The 20,505-nt window shown below is 57.8% G+C and overlaps 1 protein-coding gene across 24 annotated transcripts in view; it reads left to right on the plus strand.

The window, feature by feature from the left end:
* The window catches only part of RAB3IL1 (RAB3A interacting protein like 1), a 49,031-nt gene extending 33,570 nt beyond the window's left edge, over nt 1-15,461 (plus strand). For 4 of the 24 annotated variants that reach the window (XM_054438235.1, XM_054438233.1, XM_063671789.1 and 1 more), the window contains exons 2-10: nt 4,477-4,729; nt 5,128-5,223; nt 5,318-5,395; nt 6,103-6,321; nt 7,887-8,015; nt 8,111-8,223; nt 10,226-10,325; nt 13,367-13,433; nt 14,390-15,461. In XM_054438235.1, the coding sequence (XP_054294210.1) occupies nt 4,477-4,729; nt 5,128-5,223; nt 5,318-5,395; nt 6,103-6,321; nt 7,887-8,015; nt 8,111-8,223; nt 10,226-10,325; nt 13,367-13,433; nt 14,390-14,472 (1,138 nt within the window). In that variant the 3' untranslated portion in view covers nt 14,473-15,461. Of the gene's footprint in view, nt 1-4,476; nt 4,730-5,127; nt 5,224-5,317; nt 5,396-6,102; nt 6,322-7,237; nt 7,382-7,886; nt 8,016-8,110; nt 8,224-10,225; nt 10,326-13,366; nt 13,526-14,389 lie in introns of all 24 variants that reach the window. The other 20 variants (XM_063671780.1, XM_063671777.1, XM_063671782.1 and 17 more) reach the window with 9 other exon arrangements.
* The last annotated feature ends 5,044 nt before the right edge of the window (nt 15,462-20,505 follow it).

The raw sequence follows: 20,505 nt of genomic DNA on the forward strand, positions 1-20,505 counted from the left end.
CTGCCTGGCTGTACAGCAGTCTTGGGTGGCACCCCCAGTACTTGGGCGCTGTCTCAGACTTCCTCAAACCCCATCTGCCTCTTGCCTCACTTCTCCGAAACCGCCATTCATCCCCTTTCCTCTGGGTGACAGGCCACGTGATGCGCTATGCCTGTACTCTGCGTTCAGTTCCCATCCTGCCACTTCTTTGTTGTGTATTCTGGCCAGGTCACCATGCCTCTCTGAACCTCAGGGGCCTCATCTGGAAACTCAGGTGGAGGAGCGCATCTCCCTGCAATTGTCCCGAGTTTCCAGGCCATGACACCTGTGGAATGGTGGGCTGGCGTGGATATGGCCAAGCGCTTGGGAACCTGACATGCTTGTGGGTTTGGGGCTGAAGACTTGGCCGCTCTCTAGGGGAGCTAAGCTTTGCTGGGCTTGCAGGCTGGCCTGAGAGCCAGCCCACCAACCCTTTCCTGGGACTCCCTTGGTCCCTGGATATGAATCACATGGCTGTCAGCGCCCGTACCCTCAGCCTCACTTCACAGGCTGAGCGTGAGTCTGAACAGGCCCCTGTGCCAAGGCACCACCCCGGGGAGCCAGGCCCTCGGTCGGGGTTTCTGCAGCCTCCCTAGAGGCCTGGGCCCTGGCAGCCCGCTGAGTGGTCCCAGTGTGCCCTCCCAGCCCTTTCCTTCGCCCAGTTTCAGAGCCACCCTTGCTGTCCCCTCCCCTACTTATTTAATGAATCCATTGTACCCATGACCAACAGGGGTCTTTAGTTCCGGGAGGTAACTAGACAGGGTCATCTTGGGCACTGCTTGAGGGATAGGCTGGTCTGGCCACTGGCCAGGCCCTGCTGGCTTGGGGACACTGAGAGACCGAGGGCCACGGAGTCTAGGTCTCCTTCTTATTTTGTGGGTCGGGGCAAGAGCCCTGCTGGCCCTCCTAGGGCGGGCCTGGTGGGGTGAGGATTGTGGTTACTGCGTTTTCTCTTGGTTGTGTGTTTCCTGGGGAAGTGACCCGTGGGGCCTTTCCTGTATGAACTGCCCGGGCCTCTTGGCAGTGGGAGCTGGCTTTGGGATGGGGGATGTTGGCTGGCTGCCCCATCTACCTCTGACCTTGACTCCTACCCTCTGAACAGGCTCCTTTCCAGAGGCATCTGTGGCTCATCTCAGATGCTGGGCTCTGTTTCTGCAGGGAACGGGGACTGAGGAGGTTTGTTCAGAGAGCGGTGGACCTGGACTGAGGAGGGTAGGGACGTTGGGCAGCAGAACATTAAGTGATCCTGCTTGCCCCACGACTGAGTTTGCCGCTGACTTGGGTGTTCACAGCCAGGTTTTCAGGCCTCTGGTCTGGGAGGCTGAAGTGTGTGTGAGATCGGAGATTCTGGCTTGGGCTGGACCCGAGGAGCCTAGGGTCCCTTCTTTGAAATTTCTGAGTCTCAGGAGTGGGCCTTGCAGCCTGGAAATAAGGGGGAAGAGGGTCTGCAGATTCCGGCTACCCTCCAAGGGCAGGTCAGGCCCTTCTTCCCCTCCTGCTGCTGCCACCTTTGGTGTTGGGGAGTTGGTGGCTACCGGGTGGTCCCACTGTTCCCATGTTCCCACACTTCCTGCCATTAGGATTTGGCTTTGGGCTCTTCTACTGGGGGGGTTGGGAAGGGTGTCACAGACTCTGTCTCAGGCCTCCTGGACCACTGTTTCCTCTGGCTACAAAATTGGGCCCTGTCCCCACTCTGCCCCACAAGGCAAAAGTGAGAGCCTGTTGGGAAAATGGTGAGGTCAGCCAGCCACACCTCCAGCCCATGTGCTTGGGACCAGCAGGAGAGAGAGTTAGTCTTTCACTGTGGCCAGAGGCCCAGACCACACTAGTGGATGAAGCTTGGCGCCCGTGGGAGGGCCGGCAGCCTGGTTCTCCTCGGTCAGGGCATAGGCAATGGCAAGAGAACTCTGTCCTGTCCTGTGCTGTCACCTCTTGCCCTTGGCCTGCAGTGAGCAGCCCCCAGCCCAGCCTGAGTGACTATGGCCATCCTCTCCTACCTGAGGACTTGGGCCGTGATGATTAAGGTGGGGACACATATCCATCACTCCATCAACAGTGTCCATGCCAGACAGGGCTCTCAATACCCTTGTTCGGGGAAGTCTTCTTGGCAGGGGTCCACAGGCCTCCAGTTTAAGCTGTGGGACCCAGAGCCCAGGCAGGCTTCGTGGGTGTCTCAGCCAAACATGGCTGTGGATTGAACATGATTCACCCAGCACCAGGTCAGGACTGCTCTTAGAGCTCTTGATTCTTAGAGCACCTCCTGCAGGATTTCAGCTCCTATCCCTCAGGTGTGGAAGCAGGTTCAGAGAATTTCAGTAGCATTCCCAGGGGCTCATGTGTACCCCAGGTCAGAGGCCGACATGGACCCCAGGCTTGCCCGATCTGGCCTGTTCTCTGCCACAGCTCCCCCTGCCCAGGCCCTGCCTTCTGGAAAGAGGGTTTCTGGGCCTGCGCAGAGTCTGAGAAGCCAGCTCGGGCCAGAATTGGGTCAGATTTCCCTACTGCAGCCAAAGAGGAGCCTCCGAGTCCCCCTGGGCCCAGCAGCGCTTTATCCTGAAGCAGATGCACCGATTCCAACACTCACACTCCCCACCCACCTGCCCTTCCCCTGCAGCGGGGAAGCTTTGGGCCTGGGCTGAAGACCTGGCCACCTGTCCCAGCACTGTCACTGACCAGCTGAGTGACCCCTGGCAAGTCCCTTCACTCTGTGAGCCTCCGTCCCCTCATCTGTAGAATGGGACAATACCACGAGTGCTGTTGAGAGAGTTTTTTGTTTGTTTGTTTTGAGACAGAGTTTCGCTCTGTCGCCCAGGCTGGAGTGCAGTGGCACAATCTTGGCCCGGCTAATTTTTGTATTTTTAGCAGAGATGGGGTTTCACCATGTTGGCCAGGCTGGTCTGGAACTCTTGACCTCAGGTGATCCACCTGCCTCAGCCTCCCAAAGTGCTGGGATTACAGGCGTGAGCCACTGCGCCCAGCCGCTGTTGAGAGAATTTTAAAGGAGACAGCGTGGTCAGAGACCTGTGTAGAGTCTGGCAGTGTGAGTCCCCAGGGCACAGACCCCAGCCCAGGGCGCCGCCATAGCTCTCAGGCTGCGGGGAACCCTTGCCAACAGGACTTCCCCAAACAGGAGTATTAGGAGAGAGCCCTGTCTGGCATAGACACTGTTGAGGAGCCTTGAGGCCACACTCTGGGCCGGTTCCAGAGCAGAGGGCAGGTAGGGCTGGGCAGCTGGACAGGGCTGTGTGAAGAGACTCATTGCTGGAAGTGGGCTGCTTGCTGGAGTCTCTGGGGGCCCATTTTCTGTGTGTTAACCAAGGGAGAAACTGAGGCTCAGGGGCTGCTTGGTGACCTTCCCAAGGTCCTGAGGACAGGGAGGGGAGACTGGTCCACAGACTTGCCTCTCACTCCTCCCTCTGCCTCAGCTGTCCTGAGTCCCCCATTCTCCTTGGCCTTGCCTTCCCCCTCTGGTGCAGCCTCCCTGAGCCCCTCCCCCCAACTTCCCTCACTGATATCAGCGGCCCGCCCAGCCCCCCATCCCCAGCCCTAGCTGCTGCGGCCCAGAAGCTGCTGGCTCAGGAGCCTCCAGCTTTTGCTGAGTGAGCGAGTCCAGAGGTGCTGTCTTGGCACAAAACACTGCTGGCCGGGCCCTCGCCCTCCCTTCCCTCTCCAGGGTCCACTTTGGAGTGGGGAGTGTGGATGGTGGGGGGAATGAGGCCTCACACCACCTTTAGGGTCTTCAGCTTCAGGGAAGGGAGGGTCCTGAGGCCCAGAGAAGGGGGTGTTTGCCTGATGTCACAAGGCAGGCCAGGGGAGAGCTGGGACTGCTCCCCACCAAGTCCAGGGGGACAGGAAGTGGGTCTGTCTTGCCCAAGCTGTTTGCAGAATCTTCTTGCCTCAGCCCTGCCTGCCCTGGCCTCATCCTTCCTCTCTGGTCCACCCTGAAAGTGGCAGAATTCACATTAACTGTATCAGTGAAGGCAGCTCCTGCTTGAGTGCATCCGAGGTGCCAAGGTTTTACCCACACCTCCTCTGATCATTCAGTGACCTTTGAGGTAGGGCCATTGGAATAGGCTTCACTTTATACAAGTGGGACTCAACCCTGATGCATTTACAGTCACCTGTTAGACAAAGACGCTGACCACCTACTGTGTGCTGAGCACCTACTGTGTGCTGAGCACCTACTGCATGTACCAAACACAGCCCTCAGCCCTGGGCTGGAGGGGGTGGTTGACAAAGAGGAGTAAGCCTCTTGCCCCAAGAGACTTTGTGCTTGGACATTTGCCCTTGTAACAACCCTGATGATAGCTGGTAGGGTCCCAGTTTTCAGATAGCCTTTTCAGATGGAAAGGCTGAGGCTCAAATGGCAGGCACATTGCCCCGGGGCGGTTTCTGGGCTCAGCTCTCCAGGCCTCAGGACCCCACCCTGAACCTGCTGATACCCTTGTTTGTCTCCAGCCCACCCCAGCCAGACCAGGGCCTCCCGCCGCCCCTTGCAGCTGTCCCGGTCCCCTGGAAGAGCACGGACCCCTGCCAAAGCCACAGGGAGTTCCCAGGAGCCCTGGTGGAGACTTCTGCAGGGGAGGAGGCCCAAGGCCAGGAGGGCCCTGCAGCTGCCCAGCTGGACGTGTTGCGCCTGCGCAGCTCTTCCATGGAGATCCGAGAGAAGGGCTCTGAGTTCCTGAAGGAGGAGCTGCACAGAGCGCAGAAGGTGGGTGCCTGCAGCAGGCTGGGGGGGCTTCGGTGGGGAGAAGTCAGCTTGGAAGAGCTGTGGGCTCTCATCAGGTGCCCAGAGATGTGCCCGAGGGAGAGGGATGTGCCCTCACCGAGGCCAGCTGCAGGCCAGGCCTGTGCTGGGCACACCGACGGTCACCCGTCTTGACTGCAAACCTGCCCTGAGCTCTGATGAACTGGCAGGCAGGGCTTCGGCTTCATGCTGTGGCTAAACGGAAAAAGCATCACAAACTGTCAGGCACCAGAGGAAATAAGCTCTGAGCCCCACATAAAATGACGAGGGGATGGAGCCTGGTACGGTGGGCCTGGTCCCTCCCTTGCCAGGCCTGGGGATGCTGAGGTGTTCAAGTGCCTGCCCTGCCTCTTTTCCTCCAGGAGCTGAAGCTAAAGGATGAGGAATGTGAGCGGCTGTCCAAGGTGCGGGAGCAGCTAGAACAGGAGCTGGAAGAGCTGACGGCCAGCCTATTCGAGGTACGCCGGCTGGGCGCGGGAACAACTTGGGGAATGGGTCATCTGGACATCCGTTGGCTCCTCACCACTCACGCAGGGACTGCCTTCTTCCTAGGAAGCTCACAAGATGGTTCGAGAAGCCAACATGAAGCAGGCGGCATCAGAAAAGCAGCTGAAGGAGGCTCGGGGCAAGGTGAGGACCGTCCCCGCCTGCCCAGGCCAGCCCAGGCACCCGCCCTGCCTCCCGGCTCAGCGAGCACTGAGCTTTGCTGCCCGAGTGGACGCTCACCTGGCCCGGTGGGGCCAGCAGGAATGGGTGAACCCAGGCCCAGGGAGGGAAGGGAAGGGTGGGGGTCTGAGATCACAGGACCCAGTGCCCCGGGGCTCCATCAGTGATTCTGCTCCATGGCAGAGCCTTTTCTGGGATCGTGCTGGGGCTGGGAGGACCCTGTGATTATTGTACCTTCTTCCCTCTCCTCCCAGCCCCACTTTACAAAGCAGAAACCTCACTCAGTATGGCTGTCTGAGCCTGGGCAAGTCGCTTCCTCTCTCCAAGCCTGGTTGCCCATCTGCAAATGTGAGGCCTGGGCCTTTCCTGGCTCCTGGGGGCCGTCCCAGAACTCTCATGGGAGGCCCAGCCAGCTCCCAGACACTTGTTCCTAACAGAATCCTGCTCATAGCATGACCTTGGGCAGGCCATGTTGCCTCTGTGAGCCTCAGTTTCCCTATGTGTAAAATGAGTGTCTGGGTCTCTGCCTCGAAGGCTGTTCTGAGGGCGTCGGGTGGGACTAGGTGCCCGTCACTGCAGGGGTGCATTGTCCTGAGTTAGGCTGATAGGCGGTGGCAGCCAGGATGGCATCCAGTCTGGGTGAGGGTTGACAGCCATCCCATCCCATGCAGATCGACATGCTGCAGGCAGAGGTGACAGCCTTGAAGACGCTGGTCATCACGTCCACACCAGCCTCTCCCAACCGCGAGCTTCACCCCCAGCTGCTGAGCCCCACCAAGGCCGGGCCCCGAAAGGGCCACTCTCGCCACAAGAGCACCAGCAGCACCCTCTGCCCCGCCGTGTGTCCCGCTGCGGGACACACCCTCACCCCAGACAGAGAGGGCAAGGAGGTGAGGGCGGGAGGCGGGCTCTGGGCACGGGGAAGGGTGGCAATGCCTGTGGTAGGCAGGGTCCGAGCCCAGTGAGGACCAGCCTGCCCCATGCTGTGTGACCTGGAGCCTGTCCTGCACCTCTCTGGGATGTGAGGGCTGGGCAGGTCCTTTCTCTCCAACCTCCTGTGATCTGAGGCACTTGGCCTGCAGCCTCCAGGGTGTACCATCTGGGGACCTGAGGCCCCCTCCCTGCCCCACTGACTACAAGCAGTAGGTAGTGGTCTCTGCATCTGAGGCTGGCTTTGGCCCTGAGGATCTGGGGCCTCCACTGAGAAACACACTTCCTTGGTCTTAAGAGGCCAAGCAGCAGCCACTGGGCCTCGGGGGAGAGGCTGCCTGGACCCCGCGTGGCCACAGCCTTGAGCCCCAGGACCACCTGGTGACAGCCCTGTGCTCAAGGGGTTTCTGGCATCCTCTGACTGTGGGGCTGAGACAAGCATGGCCTTTGGAGGGGTGTCTCTGTCCCACCTCAGCTGGCCACACCAGTTGCTGGGCCCAGGCTGGGCTGACACTCATGGTCATGGGTCCGTAGGCAAATGAGGCCACCTGTCAGCACCTCAGCTTTCTCACCTGATAAATGGGGTCTCCCGGGGCTGCCGGAGGAACCGGAGACAGGGACATCAAGAGCTGAGTTCAGGGCTCAGAGGGCTGTGGTGCCTTCAGCTTCCTGGGTCTCTGGCGCCAGCCCACTCGACTCCATCCTGGCTTCCACCTCTGTCTCCAGGGCCTCCAGGGAAGACAGGCAGGCCCTCATCCACCTCCTGAGCTCTGAGCTTCTGAGTGTACATTAACTTCTCCCCTTCCTCCTGTTCTGTCTCTGTGCACCTGTCTACCTGTCTGTCTGTCTGTCCGTCTGTCTGTCCATCCGGCCCAGCCCGGGCTGGCCCCGCTGCTCTCCCTGCTCCTCTGCGTGGTCCCCAGCAAGGCGGTTCACCTCACCTACGAGCCGGCCTGGCCGCTCCCACCTGGGGAGCCCCCAGCCCCCGCCTCCACTCCCTCTCCCTCCTTTTCCCGACAGGTAAATGGCTCCAAAGAGGGGCCTCCCACTTTGCCCCCTCACAGCCTCCCTCACTGTGCACGTGGCCTGGAGCAGGCCAGCGGTCGCCTCCGAGGCGACAGGGCAGCCTGTGTGTGTCCCCTCCTGTGTGCACATGCCTGTGTGTGCTTGTGTACCTGCTGGTACCTGTGGCCTCCTGCCAGTTGCTCTTTGACTTTTCCTCCTCAAGGAGGCAGTGAGGGTCTTCAGGACAAAGCCCTGCACTCCACTCTAAAATCTGATAGCGCCGAGAAACTTAACACCGGCCTGGAAACAAAACTTTTAGTTCTAAATTATTTGGTGCAAAGGGCAGAAGGGAGCTCTGCTGCTGCTGGACTTGGCTTCCCTGCACGGCTGCTGGGAATCGACCTGCTGGCTTGCTGGGCCTGCCCCACGTCCTCCCTCGCTCCCCTTCAGCTCAGCCCGCATCTTCTGTGCTGGCCCTAGTACCCTGACTGCCGCCACCCCCGCTTGCCCTCCCCCACAGGTGGACACAGTCCTGTTTGCAGAGTTCCGGGCCTGGAGGGAATCCCCCACCCTGGACAAGACCTGCCCCTTCCTGGAAAGGGTGTACCGGGAGGACGTGGGCCCCTGCCTGGACTTCACAATGCAGGAGGTGAGGCATGGCGGAGGCGGGGCCAGCTGGGGGACACACCCCTCCGCCAGGGCCCAGCCCCTTACCACCCTGCCTGCCGCCCTGGTCTGCCATAGCTCTCGGTGCTGGTACGGGCCGCCGTGGAGGACAACACGCTCACCATTGAGCCGGTGGCTTCGCAGACGCTGCCCGCAGTGAAGGTGGCCGAGGTTGACTGCAGCAGCACCAAGTAAGCTGAGGGTCTTAGCTCCTTCTTGCCCATGCGGGAAAGCCCCAGCAAGCCATGTGCTCACTGCGCCGAGGGGTGATCAGGATGCAGCAGCGCCATGGGACAGGGACAGTTGCTGCCCCCACAGGGCAAGGAGGCAGTTTGGCAGGTTTCCTGTGGACCCCCATGCTTTCCAGAGAGGCCGGGAGCTGGGGTCTGCCTCTTCCTGACTGGCCTGCCCTGTACCCTCCCCTTCTCTTCTTGAACCATGATTATCAGTTGCTGGCTGTGCCCCTGCCAATAAATAACGCAGTAGCCCTGGCATTTGTCCTCCAGCTACTCACCTGGCATTAAGCAGGGGAGCAGCAGAACAAAATAGCCAGGTGGAGCAAGGGGCAGAAACTGGGGAGGATTTCACCTTGGCAGCCAAGAGCCTGGCTGGGGATGGCTGGTGCCCTGGTGGGAGGCTCATCACGGAGAGGGAGCATTTGAGCCAGGTTTTGAAGGGTGAATAGAAGTTTGCCAAGCAGGGAAGGGATTTCATGCAGAGGGAACAGAATGTGCAAAGGTGTGAGAAGCCGGAGTATTAACGGAAGCACCATTGGGGCATCTGGCTAAGCAGTGGGGGGACAGGGAATTGGGGTGGAGGCTGCAGAGGCTGTTGGGGCCAGAGTATAAAGAGCCTTCACAGGTTTGGGCTTTAACCCACCAGCCAGTGCGGCAAAAGTCATCAATAGGCCGGGTGCAGTGGCTCACACCTGTAATCCCAGCACCCTGGGAGGTTGAGGCGGGTGGATCACTTGAGGTCAGGAGTTCGAGACCAACCTGGCCAACATGGAGAAAACCCCATCTCTACTAAAGATACAAAAGTTAGCCGGGTGTGGTGGCACATGCCTGTAATCTCAGCTGCTCGGGAGGCTGAGTCAGGAGAATTGCTTGAGCCTGGGAGATGGAGGTTGTGGTGAGCTGAGATCGCACCACTGCACTCCAGTCTGGGTGACAGAGTGAGACCCTGTCTCAAAAAAAAAAAAAAAAAATTCATCAGTAGCTGCCACCTGAAAAGAGGCTCTCTGGTCCATCAGAGAGTCCCAGTGAACCAGGAGGCAACAAATGCTCTGACAAGTCCTGCAGCCAAGGAGCTTTTTAAACCTTCTTTTATTTGGGATTCTCCCTATTTCTTGGGAATTAGGAAAGCAAGAGAGAAAGATGATGGGTTAGATGTGGGTTTTTGGAGGAGCCCTGGCTCTGATGTGGAGAAGAAAGAGAGCGATGAGGCAGAGAGCCGGCCAGAAGGAGCCAAGGGGATACAGGCCGAAAGCCCTGCTGCTGTGCCCTGGCCTGGGGACTTGGTGACCAAGCGGAGGGTGAGGAGGAGAGAGCTGAGCAGGTGATGGCCAGTGAAGAGCAGGTTTGGGGAGTGGGGCCCAGATGGGGGTTGCTCAGGGCCTGCAGAGACGCCGCATATGGGTGGCTGAAGATGCTGAGCGACGTCACGCAGGACTGGGGGAGGAGAGAAGAGGGCGTGGGAGAAGGCTCTTAGACGGGGTTGGTTGGCACATGGCTCAGAACCATGGGGGTTAGTGGGATCAGAAGGCCTGGATGGATAAAGCAGGGGAGCCGCTGGGTGTTGGGAAGTGGGAGGCAGCCAGACCTCAACTCTGGCCTAGTTGGGGGAGGAGTGCCTGGTCTGAGTCCCCAGAAGTGGAGGGAGAGGCATTTGTAGAGCCTGCAGAGGGTGGGACTTTGTACACCCGGCATGAGATTAACCAAGCTCTCTTGCCCAGTAGGGGCAAAACAAGGGTTCTAGGGGTAGAGCTCAGCTTAGTTCGAGGTCTGTCCCAGGGATGGCTGGGGTCAGCTCCCTTCTCTGCCTGGCTCTGGGTTCCTTTGGAAGCCGGGTGGGGGAAGGGAGGCCTGCCCCTCCCCATGCATCCTCTCAGCTGCTGCATCTTCCCTGCATGCAGGGGTGGGGGAGAGGGGTGATCCCCAGCCAGCCCCCATGACCCATTTTGCTTTTCCCCAGCACATGTGCCCTGAGCGGGCTGACCCGCACCTGCCGCCACCGAATCCGGCTCGGGGACTCCAAAAGCCACTACTACATCTCGCCATCTTCCCGGGCCAGGGTGAGTCAGCCTTTGCAAGCGTTACTTGACTCCTTTGGGGCCACCTGGGTGCTGGGACGCTGGGCCCTGGGCCTGGGAGTATGAATAGCACTACACCTTGATTTACTTATTTTTATTTATTTATTTTTTTGAGACGGAGTCTTTGTCACCCAGGCTGGAGTGCAGTGGCACAACCTCGGTTCACTGCAACGTCTACCTCCCAGATTTAGCAATTCTCTTGCCTCAGCCTCCCAAGTAGCTGGGATTACAGGCATGTGCCACCACGACCGGCTAATTTTGTATTTTTAGTGGAGATGGGGTTTCACCATGTTGGCCAGGCTGATCTCGAACTCCTGGCCTCAAGTGATCCGCCTGCCTCGGCCTCCCAAAGTGCTGGGATTATAGGTGTAAGCCACCACGCCCATCCTTACATCTTGATTTACAGAGCAGGGTACAGGCTCAGAGAGGCACACAGACTGACTCGGGCCACACAGCCAAGCCAAGGGCAGTGGTTTGCTGTTACCGTGTAACAAATGACTATCAACCTGGTAGCTTAAAATAGCGCAGTTCCCCATGTTGGAGTCTAAGCACTACTTACTGGCTTCTCTGCTCAGGGGCTTGCAAGGTCGCAGTAAGCTGTCAGCAGACTGTGTTCCTTTCTGGAAGTCAGGGTCCTCCTCAAAACTCACACTGTTGGCAGCATTCAGCTCCTTGTGTTTGAAGGACTGAGGTCCCTGTTTTCTTGCTGGCTGCTGGCAGGGGACACCCTCAGCTTCTAGAGGACACCCGCAGTCCCCTGCCACAGGGCCTTGTCACACAGGGCAGCTGACTTCAGAGCCATCAGGAGGAGGGCCACTCTCCAGTTGGCTGAGACGCAGCCTTATGTATGAAATGTGGTCATGGGATGACATCGCCCCCCTCTGTCATTCAATGTCACCTAATCCAGGAGTGATGCTAGAGTTCCGGTTAGGGTGCGGGGCTCCTGACGCCCAGACTCAGGTGCTGGCCAAGGCTTTGGAGAAGGTTCAGAGGTGCGTCTGGTGCACCAGCCTTAAGTCGGCCGTGAGTGCCAATGGGCCTCTAGGAATCCCAGCTCCCAACCTCCCCTGCCAAGTGACCCAGACCAGGACAGGGGTTCTCACTGAGCTGGGGATTGAGGACAGGGATTCCTCTTCCTCTGTCCCTCTGTTGACTCTTAAGAGGATTGAGGGGAACAAGAGAACATGTTTGGAAACACGTTTCTAGTGACACAGCTTGAGGAACCATCTCAGCCCTGCTAGAGGCTCCTCGCGGGGGAGTAGGTCTAAAGGGGACAAATGGTCCCTTTGCTGGCAGCAGACTGTACTGTCCTTGACAGACTCCACAAGGCATCCAAGCGTGAGTCCTCCCAGCGGTGTGCTGAGCACCCATTTACCAAAAGGGAGGCTGAGCCTTGGCAAAGGAAAGGGCCACACAGCCGAGACCTGGGATCCTGGCTCTGAGTCCACTGCAGCCCCTACCCTGTGGATTTGTGCCCACTGAGCCTTGTTCAGTGGCCACATATCTCCATCACCCCTTTCCAGGCCCAACCAGGGCTCAAGAGCAGGCCCCACATAAGATGTTCCCATGCTCAACAAAGTCACCTCTAGCACTTTAAGTCCCTGGCCTGGGTGTCCTGCTGCACTGGATGAAGCTGGGGGTGGGAGATGAGGTGAGGAGGGTCTGAAGTTTTAGGATGTGGTCCCTGCCCTGAAAGACCAAGACATGTGGGGTCGACAGGGAGAAGTGTTTTCTCCCCAGCACACTCCCTGGAGAGAGAAGCCCCCTCCCTGCTACTCCCTGCTCATGAGCCTCTGTGGGCATCCACTGTCCCTGCTCCTGTCCTGAGCTCTGCCCTGCCTCACCCTCCTGCCGCAGCCTCTCAACCCTCCCTGTGCAGCGGTGTCCCTGCCACGACGGGCTGGTCCCCCGACCTCGCCCTGCTCTCTCGCACCTCCCTATCTTTGCCAGGCCACCACCGTCCCGCCCCTCCCCAAAGCTTCTCCACTCCCTAGCCTGTGGGTGCCCCTCTCACTCGATGTCCCTCCCCCGGAGTGTTGGACATTCAGTAGGGGCTGTTGTGGGCGGGCACAGCTGCCGGCTACCTTCTACCCTGTCTTAGGCTGGGTTCCGTAGAGGCAGAGCCTTACCTGGAGATTGTGTACAGCTCCCAGGAGAATGAGGGAAGGGACGGGGGAGTCCAGCCAGGATGTGGCCTCAGCTGCAGCCCAGCTTCAGCCCCATCCACCGGGCTCTTAGCAGAGTTGGTTCCACCCTGAGGCAAGGGGACTGTCCTTTCTATCTCCACACAAGTCAGTCATCGGCTGAGGTCTACAGGAGGAGGGGGTACAGAGGGGGGCACCTCTGAGCCATTAGTGCCACCACTCTTAGCAGCTGGGAGATGGGGCCCGGGCCTGGGAAGGGGCCCTGGGCCAGGCACCAACAGTGCCCTCTCCGTGGTGTGAGTCCTCATAGCAGTGTCTGAGCCAACACAGGGTCCCCGGGGCCTGGCATGGAGCAGGCCTGAGGCCCCAGGGGCCCCGGGCAGCCCAGGTGAGCGGCTTCTGACCCCCTTTCCTTTCCCAATGTTATAAGTAGCACTGGACTGAGGTCTGGCTGGCCCAAAACTCCAGCATCTGGAGCAAGCCGGCCTGTGAGAGGGCGAGCATAGACTCCGGGACAGCCTGCCTGGTTCATCTCACAGCTCTGCTGCACGCTGGTTCATTAGCTCCGCCATCATCGTGATGGATGTCAGTGGCTTCCACCAGGTGGCTCCGCTTTCCCCCGTGTAAGACAGAATAATAAGCGCATCTGCTCCGTTCGCTGCAGGCGCTTGATGAAATGGCTGCTGCTGCTGCTGCTATTACAGCAGGGCTAGTCATGCTGTTGTTGATTACTGCTTGAAAGCCCAGTCCCAGCTGAGTCAGGCAGCACTGCCTGGCTCTGTGGGGACCTGGGGCCTCCTGCTCTGGACTCAGATCCGCTTGTCAGGGGACCCCCAGCGTGGGGCTGGCAGGTCACACGGTCCCCACCTCTGCCCACAGATCACCGCAGTGTGCAACTTCTTCACCTACATCCGCTACATCCAGCAAGGCCTGGTGCGGCAGGACGGTGAGCGCCCCCTGGTGGCCAGTGCAGGGATGGCACACGGGAGTAGGGCTGGACGGGGAAGCGCCCTCTGGGCCCACCTGCCCTTAGCGGAGGCAAGACTCAGCTAGGAGGCTGGGGAGCGGGGAGGGTTGTGGGTTAGTAAAGGGTTCACAGACTTCCTGGGTGCTGAGCTCTGTACCTGAGTCCGTCCGGCTGGTCTTTCTCCTGTCCCCAAACCTCTCCCAGCCCTGCACAAGGGGGCCGCCCCTGTGAATCTCTCCCTGGCCCTGGTGTGGCCACCTCCTCCTGGTCACCTGAACACAGGGTCGCCCGCCTCCAGCCTTTGCTCCCACTCCACTCCATGCTGGACAGGGCCTCCCTCTACTCCCTCCCCCCACAGCCCATTCTGCAAGGCCTGGCTCCCTGCTCCTCCACCAACCTTTGCTCCCTGCTGAGTCTTCTCCTGAACCAGTCTGGCCCAACCCTCTGAGTAAGGAGCTGTCTCCTCTCCATCCTGGGGGTCAAGTCCTCTTGGAGGCCAAGGCCGAGGCCAAGGCATGCTGGGTGTTGACACCTGCTAGGTCCCCGAATGGCCGCTGTGGTCCCTGCCTCACCGCGCAGGGTCCTTGTGAGACCCCAGGGAGGCATCTGTGCCTTGTCTAATGTAGTTCCCAGGTCTGGACCACCGCTGTTGCGTGTGATAGTGTGTACCTGCTTGTCTGCGTCGGGCTGTGGGGGTGGCCATCAGTGTGGTGCAAACAGATCCCTCGGGTGTGGTCGGCACTCAGCAGTTTCCAAGGCTCAAGAGTGGAGCCTCAGAGAGGTCCAGCCACTCGCTGAGGTCATCTGTTTTGGGGGCCGGGGACCCTAGGGTGCTGTGCCAGCTGTTCTGTCCAAAGCCACAGGAGGGGAGCTGGCCATCTGCCCGAGGTGACCCTGAGCTATCCCCGACCTGTTCACCCTCTCTCTGCCTGCAGCAGAGCCCATGTTCTGGGAGATCATGAGGCTACGGAAGGAGATGTCACTGGCCAAGCTCGGCTTCTTCCCCCAGGAGGCTTAGGGCATGGCCCAGGCCTGAAGGGGAGCTCTGAGACAGAGCAAACGCCCACCCCAGAACAAGCCGACACACAGGGAGACGGGGGCCTGGAGCCAGCCCTGAGCCAGATGCAGAATGGATGGACAGACAGGCCATGGAGGCAGCACTGAGCCCGTACCACACGTCCATCCTGGGACAGACAGAGGGACAGACGGCCCTGGACTTCACGGCAAGACCCCCCTCTCCTCCCCACTGGGTTCTGCCACCACCAGGAGGATTTCAAGAAAGCACCAAAGACCAGGGAGCTTGGATCCATACTCGGGGGCCCTCAGCCCTTGGGAGGGGACACCTGAGGCAGCCAGCACCCCCCTCCCCAGTCCCCAGAACTGCCTGCAGGTGCCTTGTTGCTGGCATGTCTTCAGAAAGGGACTGTTCTGGGTGGCTGGATCTCCAGGGTACCCTCCGCCCCAGCTGCCAAGGCCTGGGCCAGCAGCACCCCCTTGTGGCCATCCCGTGCCTTGTTCCCAGTGGCCTTCCTATTGGACTACTAGGAGGGGCTGGCAGGGCCTCCATAGCACAGAACTGCCCCAAAGCCTTGTGAAGATGAGTCAAGGCGCCTGCCCCCCTTCCTCCCTTCCTTTCCCCCTTCTTCCTCCCCCTTCATAAAGGCCTCCCTTGTCACCTTCCCTCCCACCCCGTCTCAGCCCTGTGCTCCTGGAGGCCCTGCTCCCAAAACCGCTGGAAGGACTGGGGCACTTTCTCCTACAGTAGGACATAGACAGGGCTTCAGATCGCCCACGCCTGTTTTCAGCTGTGGGTGGCCATGCAGACACGCGCCCTGGCATGTGGGACCTGGGTGGGCAGGCAGGACCTGGGCCCTCTCACCCATCAGAGCCCACTCGGGACCAGGGTTCGGAGCTCCCACCTGGACACATCCCTCACCACGTCCGGATTTCCTTCTTTGGATGGAATGTAACGCGATCTCTATTTAATAAAGGAAGGCTTTGTTGGTACGGGCTGGGTGGCCACGCGCCCTCACTCCTGCACCCTGGGGCTCTGGCCAAGGCTTGGGCATCTGAAGGAATGAAACCAAATCCTTTCCCTGCCCGCCCTCGTGCTTGGGATTAAACCCAAATCCTGAAGCCACCCCACCTCCGCCATCACCACTTACTTGCTGTGGGGAGGACTATTTGAGTCCTCCCTTAGTATTCAGAGGGCTGTGGGTTACTGGGGGATGAGCCAGGCCTCCCTCTCCCCGTGGCTGGTGGCCTGCTGTCGGGAAGAACGGCACCAAGGCTGGCTCTCCCACTGCCTCACTGTGGCACCTTGGGCAGGTCCTCCCCTGGGTCTCCTTGCCTCCAGCAATGGCTACCTCCAGTCTCATAGAAGCCTGCAGCTCAGAGGCAAAGCATCGAGGCCGCTTGGTGCTCAGTGGGACAGTGGCAGGATTGATTGGTGATGTCTGCTGGAAGCACAGGCGGGGACCATGGAAGCTCTGGGTTTCCCAGCCCAGGTCTTAGAGGAGCTCTCAACAAGGGGCAGCAGTCACAGTTGGAAGAGGTAGGGGTGGCCAGGACCTCTGAGGACCCAGAGTGGGGCTGGGAAGGTGTCTTTTGGTGGCTGAGCCCCTCCCCACCTGTAGGGATGTGGGCCCAGGCCAATAGATGCCGTCCTGGGGTGGTGGAGAGCACAGCAGCTTCTGAGTCAGGTCAGTATCTACTGGGCTGGTGACACCTTGTGGGGACTTCCCTATTGGCCTGAGGCCTTGGTGCCACTCAGCTGGTAGGTCAGGTTAGCTGTGGACTGGCCAGGACCACAGGAAGCCCTCCACCCATGCTGGGGACACCTGTGCTTGAGCTGAGAATGTCCAGGGGGAAGACTGGCAATCAAAAAACATACCAGGAACACGCACAGGGCATCAGATGGAAGAGAGGAAAGCAGGCAGGCAAAGGAGGATGTCAGAAAAGGGCGCGAGAGGCTGTGTTCGCTGCTGTGATCCCCACAGCCTCTCTTGCGTGGCAGTCGCTTTCTCTCCTCTCTGTCAGTCCTGGGTCAGCTAGGGGCCAAAGGAAGTTGGAGGTCTGGGCCCTGGAGCTGTCCACCCTACCCCCAGCTTCTGTGCTTCTGGCCCAGCAACACCCAAGACCTAGGAGACACCAGACCACACTCCAGGGGCCAGGCAGAGGGTCCCACACCCCAGACCCGCGCTGCCTGCCCCTGCAATGGCATAGCCTGCTGTCAGACCCCAAGTGGGGTCATAAACAGAGAACTGAAATGCCTGGAGGATGGACATACACTTTCAGTATCTCCCAACGAGAGCTAATAGCTGAGCACTGACTGTGCCAGGCATGATTCTAAACCCTTTAAATAATCTAATTCATTTCATCCTCACAGCAACCTTATAAAGGACTATTCTCCCATTTTGCAGATGAGTAGAATGAGGCACACAGAAGTGACACAGAGGAAATGATGGCCCCAGGATAGGAATCATGAGGCCAGCCCTGGAGCCCACAGTATGAACCAGCACCCTGGATGCCCTTTCCTAGACACCTGCAATGTGCTTAAAGGTGGCTGGGGAGGGTTAGCCAATGTCAGCCACGAGGGAGTTGTTCCTCTTAAATGGATTTTCTAGATAACCCACTTGGGCCTCTCTGAGTACCCCTGGCACATGTGAACATTTTAACCCTCTTTGGTCCCCTCTTCAAACCTAGCAACGACTCTGGCCTCTGAGCGTGGAGGCACTGAGCTGAGACCAGCTGCGCACTGGTGTGCTTCACTCCTGCAGGATGCTTTCCAGTCTGCCAAGACTGTCCTGATGGAACTCCTGCCAGGGCTGTGCACCTGGGCAAAGTCGCTCCTCTCTGGGCTTCAGTTTCCTCATCTGTGAGTTGGAAACATAGGACTAAATGGCTTTCGCAGCCTCCTTGCCTTTTTCATTTTATTATGGTAAAAAACCCATAACTTGTACTACCTTAACTCTTTTTTTTATTGTTGTTTTTGTTTCGTTTTGAGATGGATTCTCACTCTGTCACCCAGACTGGAGTGCAGTGGTGCAATCTCGGCTTACTGCAATCTCCGCCTCCCGGGTTCAAGCGATTCTCCTGCCCCAGCCTCAGAAATAGCTGGATCTACAGGCATGCGCCACTATGCCCAGCTGATTTTTTGTGTGTGAATTTTTTTTTTTTTTTTTTTTTTTTTTAGTAGAGACGGTGTTTCACCATGTTGGCCAGGCTGGTCTTCAACTCCTGACCTCAAGTGATCCGCTCGCCTCAGCCTCCCACAGTGCTGGGATTACAGGTGTGAGCCACTGTGCCTGGCCCTCCCTTAACCATTTTTAAGTATATAGTTCAGTAGTGCTAAGTCCATTTACAGTGATCTGAAACATCTCCAGAACATTTTCATTTCACAAAACTGAGACTCTGTACCCATTAATTAACCCTCTATTTCCACCTCCTCCCAGCCCCAGGCAACCCCCATTCTACTTTCTATGAATTTCACTGCACGAGGGCCTTCATTTAAGTGGATGATGCAGTATTTGTCCTCTCATTACTGGCTTCTTTCACTTCATGTCCTCAGTGTCCATCTGTTGTAGCGTGTGACAGGATTTCCTTCCTTTTTAAGACTGAATAATATTCCATTGTATGCATAGACCACGTTTTATTTTTTATTTATTTTTAATTTGATTATATTATAATTAATTATTACTCCAGGCTGGAGTGCAATGGCACGATCTCGGCTCACCGCAACCTCCGCCTCCTGGGTTCAAGCGATTCTCCTGCCTCAGCCTCCTGAGTAGCTGGGATTACAGGCATGCGCCACCATGCCTGGCTGATTTTTGTATTTTTAGTAGAGACAGGGTTTCTCCATGTTGGCCATGATGGTCTCAAACTCCTGACCTCAGGTGATCCGCCCGCCTCAGCCTCCCAAAGTGCTGGGATTACAGGTGTGAGCCACCGCACCTGGCCTGACCACGTTTTGTTTATCCAGCATCTGTGGATAGACAGTTGTGCTGCCTCACAGTGACCTCCTGGCCATTGTGAATAATGCTGCTAAGAACATGGATGTACAAATATCTCCTCAAGACTCTGCTTTCGGTTCTTTTGGGTATATGCCCAGAAGTGGAATTGCTGAATCATAGGCATTTTAAAGGCATTTTCATACTCTTTTCTATAGTTGGCTATAGCACTTCACATTCTTACCAACAATGCACGAGGGTTCTGCATCATTGCCAACACGTGTGATTTGATTTTTTGAGACCAGGTCTCCCTCTGTAGCCCAGGCTGGAGTACAGTCGGGCACTACAACCTCTGCTTCCCAGGCTCAACCGATCCTACCTCAGCCTCCTACGTAGCTGGGACTACAGGCGCACGCACCACCACGCCCTGCTAGTTTTTGTATTTTTTTTTTTTTTTTTTTTTTTGTAGAAATAGGGTTTCGTCATGTTGCCCAGGCTGGTCTCGAACCCCTACGCTCAAGAGATCCTCCCAAAGTGCTGGGATTACAGGCGTGAACCACCATGCCTGGCATGATTTTTTCATTTATGTATTTATTAATTAAAGACGGGGTTCCTGCTATGTTGCCGAGGCTGGTCTTGAACTCCAGGGCTCAAGCAATCCTCCTGCCTCGGCCTCCCAAAGTGGTGGGATTCCAGGCCTTTTTCTTTTTTTATAGGAGCCCTCCTAACAAGTGTGAGGTGGTATTTCATTGTGGTTTCATTTGCAGCTCTCTGATGATTAGCAATGCTGAGCGCCTTTTCGTGTGTGTGTTGGCCATTTGTGTGCAGCCCCTCTTTCCTGAGGTGCATTCTGAGGAGCTCCGCCTGGCCTCCACAGTGATCCCTTCGAGGAGGACTTGGCCAGTAGGGCAGGGTGGCCCCACCTTCATCTTCCCCATCTCTTCTGGGGGCAGCTGGGGAAGGTGGAGGTTCTAACCTATCACAACCCCCAACCACCTCACACACAGCGGCTGAGACCAGGCCAGGGCTGGCCCCAAGGAAGGAGCCCCTAGGATGGCCACATCTGACCACTCACGGCTGCTGAAGGTGGGGCCAGGGCCAGGTCCATGCCCCCAGTGGATGGGCTGGATTTTGGTGCAGGGGATGCATTCCTTCAAGAGTCTGCCTTCTCCATTCCTGTGCTGTGTGAACATGGTGGGGGCAGGGTTGCCTGCAGCCCCCGTGGGCCAGGGCCACCAGCCATGCTCTTGCACCCCCACACACATGTGCCAGGTTGGGGTTCCAGGATATGGTCAGTGGGTGCCTCAGTGGAGAGGGCCCAGGCAGCCCCGGTGCCTGATGACATCATGGGCCTTGCTGGATGTCCTGACAAGCAAAGGCAGGAGCCCCTGGTACCAGGGAGAACTCAGAGGCCCCCTCTGCCCTTCTGGGGATACTGGTCCTCTTTAGACCAAGACAAAATATTAGCATATCAGAGAAATATACTTAGGGTTTTCTAAGTGCATTTCCCCAACCAGCCGGTCAGCATCACCTGTGAACTGGCCATGTAAGTCTCTGCCTCCACACCAGACCCACCGAATAACCCTCCTGGGTGGTTCTGATGGAAGCCTTTCAGGTGGTTCTGATGGAAGACTGACGACCAGTGCTCTGGAAGTAACAGCCTGATTTGAATTCCTTGCTGGTGTGAACGCTTAACTTTTAGGAACAGGTATATTTATCACAAAGAAATCCGAAGCAATTAGGGGAGCTACCTACACTTTCAAAAAGACTTGAATGTATTTAAATTAAAAAAAGGGGATGGGGCCCGGGTGCAGTGGCTCATGCCTGTAATTCCAGCATTTTGGGAGGCGGGAGGGTTACTTGAGTCCAAGAGTTCGAGACCAGCCTGGGCAACATGGCAAGACCCCATTTCTACAAAAATAAAATAACACCAAAAATTAGCCGGGTATGATGGGGCGCGCCTGTAGTCCCAGCTACTCCCGAGACTGAGGTTGGGGTATCTCCTGAGCTCAGGATGTTGAGGCCGCAGTGAGCTGACATCATGCCACTACACTGCAGCCTGGGCGACAGAGTGAGACCCCTGTCTCAAAACAAAAAAGAGG

The sequence above is a fragment of the Pongo pygmaeus genome, chromosome 9 (assembly GCF_028885625.2).
Source record: "Pongo pygmaeus isolate AG05252 chromosome 9, NHGRI_mPonPyg2-v2.0_pri, whole genome shotgun sequence".
Taxonomy (NCBI): Eukaryota; Metazoa; Chordata; class Mammalia; order Primates; family Hominidae; genus Pongo; species Pongo pygmaeus.